This window comes from Dipodomys merriami, unplaced genomic scaffold (assembly GCF_024711535.1).
Source record: "Dipodomys merriami isolate MVZ:Mamm:240054 unplaced genomic scaffold, mDipMer1.0.p SCAF_7, whole genome shotgun sequence".
Lineage (NCBI taxonomy): Eukaryota > Metazoa > Chordata > Mammalia > Rodentia > Heteromyidae > Dipodomys > Dipodomys merriami.
The window spans coordinates 45,381,839-45,396,497 of record NW_027206290.1 but is presented as its reverse complement, the minus strand read 5'-3'; the positions used below and the strand labels follow the sequence as shown (position 1 = coordinate 45,396,497).

Here is a 14,659-nt window from a genome sequence, read left to right as displayed (position 1 = left end):
ATGCCTGTAATCCTAGCTACTCAGGAGGCTGAGCTGAGGATGGCAGTTCAAAGCCAACCCGGGCAGGAAAAATCCATGAGACTCTTATCTCCAATAAACCACCAGAAAGCTGGAAGTGGCACTGTGGCTCAAGTGGTAGAGCACTTGCCTTGAGGTGAAGAGCTGAGGGACAGTACCCAGGCCCAGAGTTCAAACCCCACGACCAACAACAACAACAAAAAGATGTTTTAATGGAAAGTAACTTATTTCATGCCTATTATTTTTTTAGTATCTTTTAACCTCTATGGTAAAGTTTAAGTAAGATCAGTCAAAGCTGTGATGGATCCCTAAAGTGCTGCTGGAGTTGTATATTAAATTATCTATAATTATCCAGTTAAATCAAGAATCATGAAACTAGGAGCTAGCTAGGATATAGCTCAGTGATAGAACACTTGTGTAGCATTACAAAGTTTGGGTTCAATCTAGCAAAACACACACATGCACATACACACATACACACACACACAAAACCATGAAACCAAATGTATCCAACCCCACCTAAAGTCATCATTTGCAGGAATCTAGTGTATACTAAATAATGTATATTCAATGTAGTCTTAATAATGTCGACATATATAATATAGTTTCAATTCTACTTCTAAAATGTTAGCTTGTAAATTTTACTTTTATTGCTTTCTTTTTCCATATAAAAAAAATTAACAATGAAACTCATAAAAAACATAAAGCATACTCTTTGAGCATTATTTGTACTTGGAAGAAATACGAATGTAACTAAAACTTAAAACTCCTTCAAAGTTCTTTCTGAGGTAGCCATTCATCTCCCAACTCATGATGGCAATCAATGATGCTAACATAAATCATTTCCATGTGTGGACTAAGATATGTTCTACTTTAAAGGAAAGCATTATCATCTACTTTCTTCATCAATTCTCCTTTAATAAGATTAAAACAACTTTATTAGAGTTAGAATGCTGATTTATACATGTACATTATAGTCAAATTCAAAGTGCATCAAAATATTACAGTTACTATACCACTACAAATTGCCAGAATAGAAAATATAATTATTAAGGATAGAGGTTCTGTCTTTGTAGTCACTGAGTATTATGTTCCTAATTACAGGAAGACTAGAAATCATATTCTTAATTTAAAGGATCTTGCATGTCTCTCTATAGTAATGGTAAATTGTTTGCATTTATTAAAAGGAAAAATGAGCATGAAAATTCAAGTAACCATAATCTATCTTACCTATGAGAAAAGAATAAATGGCTTGTGTATTTTTACTTCACAGGTGTTAAAATCTTCAAAACATCTCTAGCTAACTTAGTCAACTGAGTAGTCCTCAGCAAAATTTAAGTAGTTTTGTTTTATAATGGCAATAATAAACTATTAATCTCTTAAGAAAAATAAGCTTATTTTTAAAAAAATAAGTATACTTGGCATGTTTCTTTTTATCGTTATGTTTTGGTTTTTGAGAGTGGTTTTGACCTCAGCTTCCTCAGTGATGGGACTATGGATACAAAACATGGTCTTATTTCTTAACAGTTAATATTATTTCAGCAAAGTAACTTCACTTGGGATATTCACATAAGTGAAACACTACTAGTACTAAAATTGCTTAAATCATTAAGTTAGACCATTATCTGAGTACAACCAAATTCAAAGTATTTATATATCCTGTTATGTTATGTATCACATGGAATTTTTTGGTGGTAGATATCCTTTCTTCCAATATTTGGCTTAATTTTTTAAGTTTGAATTTTACAGAAATACTGAATAGGCTAAACTGAGAGTTTGAAGAAACAAAACTATTATTTATTTAAATGAGTTCTATACTAATGCACAGCAGAAAAATACCACCAAATTTGACCAAAATCATTCTAAATAGTAAGTAGATACATATTAGAGATTTTATATTAATTCAATTAAGAACTTTCTAATTAGAATGACATAACCTGGCCAATGTCCTAAATAAAACATTTGCTAACACAGAAAGAAACATCAAATTCTCAAAGCCCTAAAAGTTTTTCAAGTACTTAATGTAAGGTCTGTCCAGGCAGGCCCTGTGCAGTCACCTCCCCCTTCTCTGAGGTCATATCCTGGACTGCCCCATATGATGCCCCCCATTGGAGAGTCTCAGGCCCTGAGGTCACATCTACATCTGGCTTGGCCACAACTTCCCTCACCTTGCCACACCTTCTCCCCACCCCTTCCATACTTAAACCCTGACCTGACAGTGGCTTAGCCCCTTGGGCCACATGTTCCAACTTGGGAGAGAGTAGTTTAGGGGAATAAAAGTCTCTCTGCCTGAATACTGCATGGCATGGTGTCCTCTTCTCGAGTACCCATATAAACTCTAACACTTACAAAGACCAATTCTCCAAATCAAATTTTTCATTGGCCAGTTTTTTAAGGCATCTTTCTAATATCCTACCTTTACATCCTATCTGAAGAGAAAGTCAGCTATAAAATCAATAAAGGAATATAGAAATGGCAAAGAATAAAATCAATACCCATTAACTACCAGAAGAAAACAACACAGAAAATAAGCTCTCCTAGATTCAGTAGCTATATAAGTAACAACAAAAACCCCACACACATAATCTGATATTGACATCCTCTACAATTCTAATCCATCAAAGTTTTTAGTGTTTTCCTAAAATCCTTCGACTCAAATCTCCTTTCAGTACTCCTTCCTTCTTTTAATAATTACCAACCAAATCATTCTCTTCCTTCAGTTAGTTTTTACATATGAGGAACAGATGACAGTTTGTTGTTGTTTGGTTACTTTTAAAATAGGTTTTCATGATGCCCAAGCAGATCTTGGACTCAGTGATCTCATTTTCACCTCCTTGGATAAATACCAGATTATTGTGTCTCTAAAGACAATGAGGTTTCTTCTCTATCCTTACTTCCTTTCTTATTCTTGATGTCTGTTGATAGATTGAATCTTTCTGACTATGCAGTACCTTAAAAATAGTTGTCAAGGTTATCTGAGATACACAAGGTTGACTCTTATCTTAAGAACTCAGTTTTGAGACAATTTCTGTCTCCTTTTCTTTCTTACAGGTGAGGAACTTTTTCTTAGAAAAGAGCAGGCAGATCTCTCCTAGTGGATATAGTTTACCTACTTAAATTACTGCTGAACTTTATTACCCTAATACTCTTGATAAACTTGATTGATGAATCTTAACAATAACACTGAGCAGAAAGAACAAAAGTCTCAACTAAATTGTTACTGTATATCATTGAGCAATACAAAGTTCCTTTATCTACAAAAAACAAGATGCAATTAGTTAATTACCATGAAAGCTGGGAGATGAGGGATTGAGAAAACATATACTAAGTGCCTCTAAGGTGGGAGCAATGATCTCTATGGGGCCTTATTCTATTTTTCAACATTTGAAACATTGAAAATTAAGACTGAAACACTATCACCTATAAATAAAAAGCCTTCACAGAATATTTTTCTCTGCTCGTGTTTATATTAACATTTAAGACTTACTTCATGCAAATCAAAACAACACTGAGATTCTACCAAACTCCAGTCAGAATGGCCATTATAATAACAAACACTAGTGAGGATGTTGCCAAAAGGGAATGCTATTACCCTGTTGGTTGGAATGTAAACTTGTTCAACCACTCTGGAACGTAGTATGGACGTTCCTCAAAAGACTGAACATAGAGCTTCCTTCTATTCCTGGGCATCTATCCAATAGACCACCACTAACGCCACACTAAAGCTACAAAGCACAATCATGTTCATTGCAGCATTGTATACCATAGCCAAATCAACCCAGATGCCCCTCAGTGGATGAACTGATCAAGAAAGTGTGATATATATACACAATGAAATTCTATACTTCCATCAGAAAGAATATTGTCCCATTTGTAAGGAAATGGAAAGACTTTGAAACACTTAAGTCAGACTCAAAGGAACACAGGTTTCCCTCATTTGTTGTAGCCAGAATGTGCCTATACATCTACAAGTAAATACACTGAATGGTAAGACAAAAAAAAAAATACACTTGGACATGCTAAATTAAGAAGATAGGAGAGGATCACAAAGGCTCAATATATGATCATATAAAATGATGTTTTTGAAATTAATTCCAAGAAATAGAAACAAGGAATTTTTTGTTATTTTGCTTTTCAGATTTTTTTTCCTCCTTTGTTGCCATTTTTGGTTTCTGTCCCTTTTGTCTTGTATGTAAATTTCTGTTTGGGGGAGGGTAAAGGGGAGCACAGAAATGGTGGGACAAAGATTGAACAAATGCAGCAATGACACTCACTAGACACTAGGTTGAAAATGAACTTTACAATTTGTGAAGGAAGTTAGGAGGGAAAAATGGGGAGAAAACAAGGAGAGGTAACACTGTTCAAAAACAAAATATACTCATTACCTGACTTATGTCACTATAACCCCTCTGTATATCATGTGTACAATAACAAAGGCTTATTTCAAAGACTATCTCAAAGATTACAAGAGTACTGCTTTCTGATAATTCTAATAATTCTACACTCCATTATTTTTGCTTGGACTAGACATGGTACATTAATTTTCTTTTAATAATTGAGTTTCCACCAGTCAATATCCTTTCATCAACTGTATTTGGTCAACTTGGCTTTATACTCTTAATACAAAACTAGCACGCCAAACAATAATTTATGTATATACTAGAACTTAGAAATTTAGTATTACTTAAAAATCAAGTACTAATTAAGTATTAAATTATTCATTTTAATTTCTCTAATGGTACAATGGTATAGAATTTTACCTTCAAAATTAATATATACATGATAAATATGTACCATATGCTATTATCTATGGAGAGAGGGAGGAAGAGAATAAGAACTTGCCAATATTTTTAAATTTAAAAACAAATACAACTGAGGTCTTTTGAAAGTTGGAAGGACTTCTAGCTATCACTAAAGAAAAAAAGTATCATGGGAGGAGGGAAATCTCTACTTGAAAACACTTAATATAGTTGTATGCATGAAAAAAAAATAAAATCCCCAGACCCTTTATTAGCTTATCAGCTAAGTAATGTTAAGTTTATTACTATGTACAAATTGTGTTTATTTAGATATATTTTTATACAATAAGAATGAACACAAAGTCAAAAAAGAATGAAGTTTTAATACTTGATCTGATTTCATGGTTATTACAGGCAATTCATGCATGCAATTTTTACATCATCAATTCCAAATTAAACTTCACCACAAAAGCTGTAGTTGTCATATCAAAACTTTAATTTTCAACATTTTCAATATTGGAACATGTCTGACTAGGGTTAGATATGTCGTCACAATGCTGTAATCCTAACACTGAAGACTCAGGCAGGATCTCTGTACAAGACAAACCTGTGCTACATAGTGACATCTCTTCTCAAAAATACATACATACATACATACAGACAGACAGACATACGGAAGAGAGAAGAAAAACCAAACCAATAGGAAAAATAGTGCCCACTGCCAAATTATATACTATACTACAAGTACAATTTCTTTCTTATATAAATGTTCCTTTTTCCTATTATCTCTAATTGTCATTCTCTATGCCCTGCCTGCTATTTGGACTTCAGGTACACAAGAGTGAGTTAGTAAAACAACTGCTAATTTCTGAAGTAGCAATTTTCAGACAACCTCTCAAAATAGGACTCTCTCTCTAATGAAAACACAGCTGAGGGCTGGGAAGGTGGCTCAGTGGTAGAGCGCTTGCCTTGCATGCCTGAGGCCCTGGGTTCGATTCCTCAGCACCACATAAGCAAAAAGAAAAAAAGCCGAAAGTGGCGCTGTGGCTCAAGTGGTAGAGCGCTAGCGCTGAACTCAGCACCCAGGCCCAGAGTTCAGGCCCCACGACCCGACCCCCCCCCCCCCAAAAAAAAAACCACAGCTGAAAGAACACTGGAAAAGAATCTGCCAGTTTAGGTATTCCATCCCTGTGTTCCTTGCTTCTTTGTCCTGATAACAAGGAAGTGGACAAGGTATATTCTTTAAAAAAATTAGCTTTAGAACTCTTTGTTTTGTTTGTGTCAGTCACAGGGCCAGAACTGTGGGCCTGGGCGCTGTCCCAGATCAAGGCTGGCGCTCTACCACTCTACCACTTGAGCCACAGCGCCACTTCCGGCTTTTTCTGATTATATGGTGCTGAGGAATCAAACCCAGAGCCTCATGCATGCAAGGCAAGCACTCTACCACTGAGCCACCCCCTCAGCCCCAAGCTTTAGAATTCTTATTGTACTCTCAAAGTAGTACAGTTATCCACCCTGTCACTCCTTAGCTACAATGGCTTAATACTTTTAAGCTCACTACTATGAATGTTGTACAGACAAAATAAATTTAAACAAAGCATTTAACCAAGTTCAGACATCTTCGCCTCCCATTCAGGTACTACCTTAAAAGTTCCATTTCTTAAAAAAAAAAAAAAAGCCCATTTCTGAAAACCCTCTATCAAACAAACACACAACTACCAATTTCCCCTTTCCTACTTAAAATGATCAAAATAATTAGCCCATCCAACTAGTGAGCTTAGAGGAAGGTTTGTGACTAGGCATTTTTATAAATATTTTGATAGGCCAATATGTTAAGACTTAAATCACAGGCAATGATTGAAAGACATAAATTAAATGGAGGATACTTTTCATTTAAGCCTGCCTTGGAGGCAGGGGTAGAACAACACCCACCAGACAAAGACTTTGGAGTCAGGCATATCTCAATACTGAAGTGAAAAATATTTTGTCTGCGGAAATTAAAAGATGTCACCTCATTTCCTCAATTGTCAGACTTTTTGCAACACTGTAAAAACTACTTATCTACTACCATTTAAAGCATCTCTTAACATTATCCTGAAATAGTAATTTTTTCTCAGAAAGAAAAACAAGTGGTTAGAGATGATACAGTTGATTTAATTAGTGCAATAATCACAATTCTTACAGAAGTAGTATAAATTTGAATAACTTAAAAGCTCTGATCAGAATATGTACAAACATATCCCAAGATGTTTAGATGTTTTTTCATTTGAAATTAAGAAAACACTTTTTCAATTAATAAATTTTAAACTGTGGTTAGATTTCCTGGCAAGTCTACACATGCCAGTTAACCTAAAAAATAAGATCCTCTGGACCATCGGCTCCTATCTCTTCTAACACTTATCTCCTGCAGACACATGACCCTCCTTTTTATTTATTAATTTTTTATAAGTCACTTCTTTTATACAAGAAACACAGAAGACCAAGAAAATCCAATAAAACTTTAAGTCCCAGAGCTGATAGTCAAAGAATGACCCTTCTTTAAAAACAAATTCTATGTATTTCCATTTCCGTCCATTTCTAATGCTCTAAATAGTACTGAAATAGCTAAAATGAAAACACAGAAACCTCAGAAAGCAGAATAGTTTAAAAATGAAAGTAGGGAGTTGGTGGATCACACCTGTAATCCTAGCATCTTTTAAGAGGCAGTTTGAAATCAGAGCCAGCAGAAAAATCCATGAGACTCCAACTAACACCAAAAAGCTGGAAGTGGCAGCTCAAGTGGCAGAGCACTAACTAGCCTAGAACAAAAACTGATTAGGGATGATGCCCAGGTCCTGAGTTCCATCAGAATCAGAGATGAAAATAAGATGGAAGTCTAATCATTTATTTCTCTCCTTTCAATAGTATTAATTGGGCCCATCAAAGTCTATGCCTATTGTTTGAAAATCATAAAACTTTACATGTGGATGAAACATGGAAGTGGCATTATAAAGACATAATTCACATAGATTAAGTCTAATAAAAACAACATGAATACCTTTCAAAGCATAGCAGAATTTCTCCTAAGATACCAGACTTAGCAAAATGAAGTCATTCAACAGACATGGCTGAATTACAGGTTACTCAAATAATTACTAACTAAAACCTGGGATGGAATCTGATCCTAATCTGCAGTCCAACTGACAATACAGAAATTCTACTTACATGTTTTAGTGTTACAGAAAACCAAACACTACTCTGAACTACAGATTTTTTTTTTATCATGGAATTGAGGAAAGACAGCACTCTTTTTACCACAGTAAACAATGCACTATCAACCTCTCCATTTAAAGATTTAAAGCAGCAATGGACAAACATAATACAAAGTATAACATTAATTGTAAAATCTAGGTAGTGGATTATGAGTGTTCACTATAAAATTTCTTCACCTTTCCTGCATGTCTGAAAGTCTTCATAATACTGCAATTTCACTCTCTTTCCTGCATGTCTGAAAGTCTTCATAATACTGCAATTTCTCTCTCTCTCTATGTATATACACATATATATGTGTATGTCTGTATATATATATATACACACACACATATATATATATATATATATCAGTTCAATTGTGGAGGCCTTATTAGTCATTAACGATGTTTATGGTTCCCTAAGATTGTGAAGCTTTCAAACTAAAACAGAAAAAAATATTACTTGTTCACTTAAGAATAGTATTGACCTTTCTATTATTTATTTTGGAGGCACATATGTACTAATGGATACAAAGATATTATAATGAAGGAAAATTTTTAACATTTCCCCCTACTGTTATGATTTTTAGAGATATAGAAATTGGAGGATGAGGTACAGACAAATACCATATTCCTAACAATTCTGTCAAGTCAGTTACATAAATTCTCATTTTGAGTTTCTAATGCTTGGTAAGATTAGAATTATGGCAGCAAGGAACATGAAGTCTTAACTTCATGTCTGAATTTTAGCCCTCAAGATGAAAACCCTACAGAAGGTTCTAAGGATTTTGATAGTAAATCCTAACTATCCCAGGATCTTTTTGATGCCTTGATGAAATGAGTACCTACTGAAATCACATTTACTGAAAATGGGAGAAGATTCAAAACTTTCATCTAATTCAGCAAGTTAATATACATTCTACTACCTGTATGTACTTGCAACTTTGGTCTCAGAAGCTCAAGGCTAGAAAAACGAATTATAATAAAGTCAGTGTCAGTATTCTTGTTATCGATTGTTGTTGCTAATGGTCGCAGTCAAAGAGACTTTGTAAAATTTGGTGACTTTGTGTCCTAAAACTACCCATTCTACCCATTCTGTCTTCTTCAGAAATGAGGTCAATAGCCTGTTTATAACATCTGCGAAGTGTAGAAAACAGACCTCAGTACAGGAAGTAGCCCCCAACTTACAAACAGCTTATGTTCCAAGAATTATCACTCCTTTGAAAACATGCTTGTACTAATTAACCTATTTACACCATAATTTCAATGAAAAAATTACATTCCAAGTTTCAATCCTGAAACTTTCTGTCCTGAAAAAAAGTCATCTGCTGCCTTTCTGATAACTGCAGCCAAACCCACATATTAGAACATTCTCTCTAGGGAGAAACTTGTGAAAGTAGGGAAAAGGGCAGCTCTCCTTACATTGAGAATCAACTTCTACATTGGTTTTATGAAAAAAGTTACCATAATTTAGCAAGGTAATGGCTATGGAAAAGGACTTAATACAATGCACAAGTATTATCAGTTATAACAGAACCTAGAAAGAGTGGTAATCTTCTATAACCTCAGCTACTCAAGAGATAGAGGCAGGAGTTGTTGCAGGCCAGCCCAAGCAAAGTTAGCAAACCCCTTTTTCAAAAACAAAATAAAGGGCTGGTGGTGTATCTCAAGTAATAAAATGCTTGTCTATCCAGTGTGAGATCTTGGGTCCAATCCCCAGTACTGGGGGAGAGTGGTGGAAAAGTTATAACAGAACATGAAGAACAAACATCTGACACCAGATTAAAAAGATAATTAGGGGCTGTTAAACTAGTTGATTAGCCAAGTGTTTGGCACACATAGACAATGATATCTGTTTCCTCATCAATAGACGGAGGAAATTATTCAAGTGAAAAAATGAGGCCATCAGAACCAAAAAAACACTGCCAAGTTCTAAAAGTAAAGTGTAATGTGCTCAGTATATATGTATTACTTAACATATACCATCTCTTAGAACACACTTGGTAATATTTATAAGATAACTTGATTTTTAAAAATAAGTATAACTTTGTGACAAGTTATTTTTATAGCTAACTTCTGAGTCTCACCCAATTTAAGAACTACTGCCAAATTTTAAAAATTCATAATCACCATGATAATAACAATTTGCCTTGTGATGGTTAAATGTTTGTGACAAACTTAGTATCATTATCCTACAATACGGTGGAAATTGTGAAATTTATTAATCAATCTCAATTTTAAAAAACTTTTTTAAGCAAACAGAGAAAGTAAGCCTTTCACTAAAATGACTTCAGAAGTGAAACTAGACATGGGAAAGGGGATTAGGGAAGGTGTGGGCAGGCCAAAATAAATGGTTCATAACAACAGAGCCTGAGAATAACAGTGAAGTATTATTAAAGGTTCATGCCATTGTTACACGTTAACATGGTATGTGACAACAGTATTAAGACTGCTAACCTGGGATGGTAAGGGGAAAACAAGGAGGAGGCAACAATGCTTGATAAGAAATGTACTCATTACCTTGCTCAGGTGACTGTAACCCCTCTGTACAATATTTTCATAATAAAAAACTTATTTTTAAAAAAAGACTGCTAACCTAGTAAGTGTTGAAAATATTAGTACAAACTACAAGTAGTTTGTGTCCTACAAACTACAAGTAGGGAAACTGCTTTAAAATTCAAAGTAATGACGGATAAGCTACACAACCATACTCTTAAAATTCTTTTAAAAGAATGAGAGGGGATGAATGAATGACAGGCCTATTTCAGATCTTAAAAGCTTTAAAAAAAGTGAGCAACAAGGTGTTTCTTTTATATGAACCTGATTTAAGTCAGTAGAATTAGAAGTTATAGAAGATTTATACTGACAAATTACCATTCACAATAAGAACTATTCATTTATTAATTTTATGTTTACTACTCAGAATCATCTGACATTATGAGCATAAATGTTTCATTAAGAATGTAATAAATATTAAAACTGTAAGCAGATAGTCTAATTTAAGTTCTTCATCGAAAGATATATAGACCAGTGTGTATGAACTAAAGTTAAAGTAACATATTTAGCTAAAAGAACACTCCAGAAATGTTTTCATACATAGGAAGAAGCTAAATGGATCCCAGGTGAAAGAAAAAAGGCTTATGAACTCAAATACTCTTGAAACTCTGGAGAAAGAAATAAACTTTTAGTTATTTAAGAATATTAAACTGTACCATAAACTAATAAGCCATCTCATACTTACATTATTCAATTTTAGAAGTGATGTTTGCCTGATTTTATTTCTAATTTTCCACCAAAACGAAAAAGGCAAATATTTTGTTCAGTTGCAATTTTTCCTGCAACCCTTAATTTCAACTTCTTCAACTTCAGAGTTACTCTTAAATAGTATCTGTCCTTCCAGTTATAAAAACATTACTCTGTAAAGATTTTTAAACTTTCTAGAAATATTTATTATTTTTGATACACAAAATGTGGGGTAAACAATGCACTTTTGCTATTTTTAGTCTGAAAATATAGAGGTTTCTCTTCATGCTGTTGAGTAAATTCTAGTCTTCACTTTCTAGTTCCAGTTTTCTCTCCTTCGATGTTAGGCACTGAACCCAGGGCCTTGCACATGGTAGGCAAGAACTCCAGCAAAGAACTACATTCCTTGCCCACAATTTCATTTCTATCCCAATTTGCTTAAGTGTTTTAAAGCTGAGATCAGTTAAAATTACTCTGGTTAGTTAACAAGGCTTCACAGATATGCATAAGCTCATAAATAATGTATATTAAAAATGTCCTTCTATGATTCTAAATAACAATAGGTTATTTTTAAAAAACTTGTTAGGGCTGGTCAGTGGCTCACACCTGTAATCCTAGCTACTCAGGAGTCTTGACATGTGAGGATCAAGGCTTGAAGCCAGCCTAGGCAGTTAAATCTGTGAGCCATTTATATCCAATTTAGCACCAAAAAAAGCCAGAAGTGGAGCTGTGACTCAAGTAGTAGAGTACTAGCCTTGAACAACAACAACAAAAGCTCAAGAGACAGTTCCCAGGCTCTGAGTTCAAGCCGCACAGACCACACAAAACTACAAAAACTTATTAGGAATAAAGAACTAACAAAATGGGATTAAAACGTCTCAGGGAAGATTGTCTTAGTAATTGCTTATCTAAATTTAATTCTCATGAATGGGCCCATATGGTGTTCAATATATGTTGCAGTATAAATTTCTCACTCCATAAAAGCTGAACTTAAGTCGTGTATTAAAAAAATATGGGTAAGTCATCCCACACACACAAAAAAAATTATACTCTACAGATTCACGAACTCTCACCAAGAGTCTCTGCACATTGCAGATGGTAAGACCAATATCCTTAAGTTTAATTAGGCTTAAACTTCAACTAAAGTTTATAAGGAAGAACATCTCAAGGTTATAGGTCAGATTACCAAAATGAATCAATTAAGTTTAAAAGGCATACTCTTCAGGTGGGAAAACCTCAAGACTGGGCGCCAGCTTGAAGGGGGGGGGGGGGGAGTTAAAGGTAACTCCGAGCAGAACAAAGTCTTAATCAGCTGATGTGGAGAGTGGGGCGATTTCCGAAAACGTTCGGGTGCTATCATCTAGGGCGCCCATCGCTACGGCTCTGTGTGTTCTCTTCTCCACAAACCTGCCGGCAGAGAGCCATTCAAGAATTCAAGAAGCGAAGGCAACGCTGCTTTCGGATCCCGTGCCTCACGCGGGAGCGTGACGAGTCTGGCTGAACAGAATAACCACCTGGCTCGGAAGGGCCCCCCAAGTTGATAGTGAGGTGCTGAAGGCACTTAAAGGCCCCGGGGGGAGGGAGATTTTTTTCTTTAGAAGAAAGGAAAAAGCCACTCTTGAGAAGACCCGGGAGTGGATCGACACGAGCCGCCGGCGTTGGGCTCACTCTCTCGCAGGGGCTCCCCTCGCCGCACCGCACACTCCTCTTCCCTCCCCTGGAATTACAGAGCCCGCCGCCGAGCAACGGCCAAAGCGGAAAACTGCGCTGCGATCACCCCGGCACATCTGGACTCAGCCGGTGGCGGCCAGCGGGCCGGCCCTCGAGGATCCCATCCCGCCACAAGAACACCCTTCTCCCTCCCTCCCCACCCCCCCACGCCCAAAAAAGGAGGGCGCGAGCCGGGGCGGGGGTGCGCGGCGGGACGGGGCGCCCGGAGCCGCGCGGGGGGCCGGCCCCGTCCTCCGCGCCGGGCTCGGGGCTGCGCTCCGGGACGCCACGCGGGGCCCCGCCCGGGGACCGCTCGGGGGCAAACTTCGCCCTGCGGTGGGGGGGAGTGGGCGGGGGGGGGAGGAGAAGGGGACGGGAAAGGGGGCGCGTCCGCGCGGGGCGGCCGCGAGTCGCGCGCCAGGCGCTCGGGCCCGGGCCGCGGGCGGGGGAGGGGCGGCCGACACTCACCACGGGTCGAACTCGTGGATGATGCTTTCGAAGCGGATGACGGCGAAGAGGCGCGAGCTGAAGCCGGCCAGCCAGGCCAGGAAGAGGATGGTGAAGGAGAGCAGCGACTGCCAGCCAGCCGGCTGCGACAGCCCTCCGGACAGCCCCGCCGGGGCCGGCTTCGGCGCCGCCGCCGCGCCGCCCGCCGCCCTGGGCGCGCTCTGGGCTCCGGGCCCGTGGTGGCCGTGCCGGCTGTTCCCCAGGGCCATGAGGCCGCTCCACGGGGACGAGTTGAGGGACGACTTGTGCTTGCTCTCCGGGGCCGAGGGCTCCGCCATGTTGTGCCCCGGCGGCGGGTCTCGCTCTCCTCGGCGGCCACCGCCGCCACCGCCGCCGCCGCCGCCGCCGCCTGGTGCGAGGGGTGCTGGGCGGGGACCCGGAGGAGGAGGAGGGGAAGAAGGAGGAGGAGGGAGAGGGAGAGGAGGAGGAGGAGGAGGGAGGGGAAAAAAAGAGAGGCGGAGGGAAGGGCTCAGCGCGCTCCCGCCCTCAGCGCCGCGAGGCCGGGGCACGGGGGGGTGGAGGCGGCAGCGGGGAGTCTCCGCCTCAGCAGCCGCTGCGACTGCCGCTCTCTCAACCCAGATGGCCCCTGCGCCCCTCTAGCCATCCGTGTCCCCAGTGCAGCTGCGGCGACGGCGAACGCCGACGGGATGAGGGCGCCAGAGCCGCGGCAGCAGCGGCAGCGGCAGCAGCAGCAGCGGCAGCAGCAGACGGAGGCGGCACCGCGGCCCCGAGAAGCAATGACATTCCCCCTTACGCCCGCCCCGCCGAGAGGAGCAGGGGGAGGAGCCCCGGAGTCCGGGCGGAGCTCGGGCAGCCTCCGACTCCGCCCCCTGCCCAACAGGAACTGGCTCCTCCGCCTGTCACAAAGCGACAGGTCCGTTAGGGGGCGTGTTTATCGCTTGGGCGCCCACCAATAGGGGCGCGGGTGGAGGCGGGGCTTGGCCCAACGGTCCACCCGCTCCCCGCTTCCTCCCAGCCTCGCGCCCATTCGCCGGGAGCAGCGGAGCTGCTGGGATTTGGCTTCATTGTCAGTTGAAAGACGCGGTTCTGAGCGCGTGTGCGGTCTGTGAGGAAGGGCGCTAGGTGGCTCTGCTGGCTTCACCGAACTGGGCCGGGCTGAGGGGTTGGGAGGTGGTTTAGTGCAGCGAGGCAGACCCCCGTCAAACTCGGTTACAGGGCGCTCAGAGCGCACGGCAGGCCGGCCTCCCGGCC

General features: G+C 39.7%; 1 protein-coding gene across 1 annotated transcript in view; it reads right to left on the bottom strand.

Moving 5' to 3' along the window:
* Stt3b (STT3 oligosaccharyltransferase complex catalytic subunit B) overlaps window positions 1-14,079 on the bottom strand; it is a 74,892-nt gene extending 60,813 nt beyond the window's left edge. The window contains exon 1 of the mRNA XM_070006480.1: window positions 13,409-14,079. Within this exon, the coding sequence (XP_069862581.1) occupies window positions 13,409-13,725 (317 nt within the window). The 5' untranslated portion in view covers window positions 13,726-14,079. The remainder of the gene's footprint in view (window positions 1-13,408) is intronic.
* Window positions 14,080-14,659: the final 580 nt, after the last annotated feature.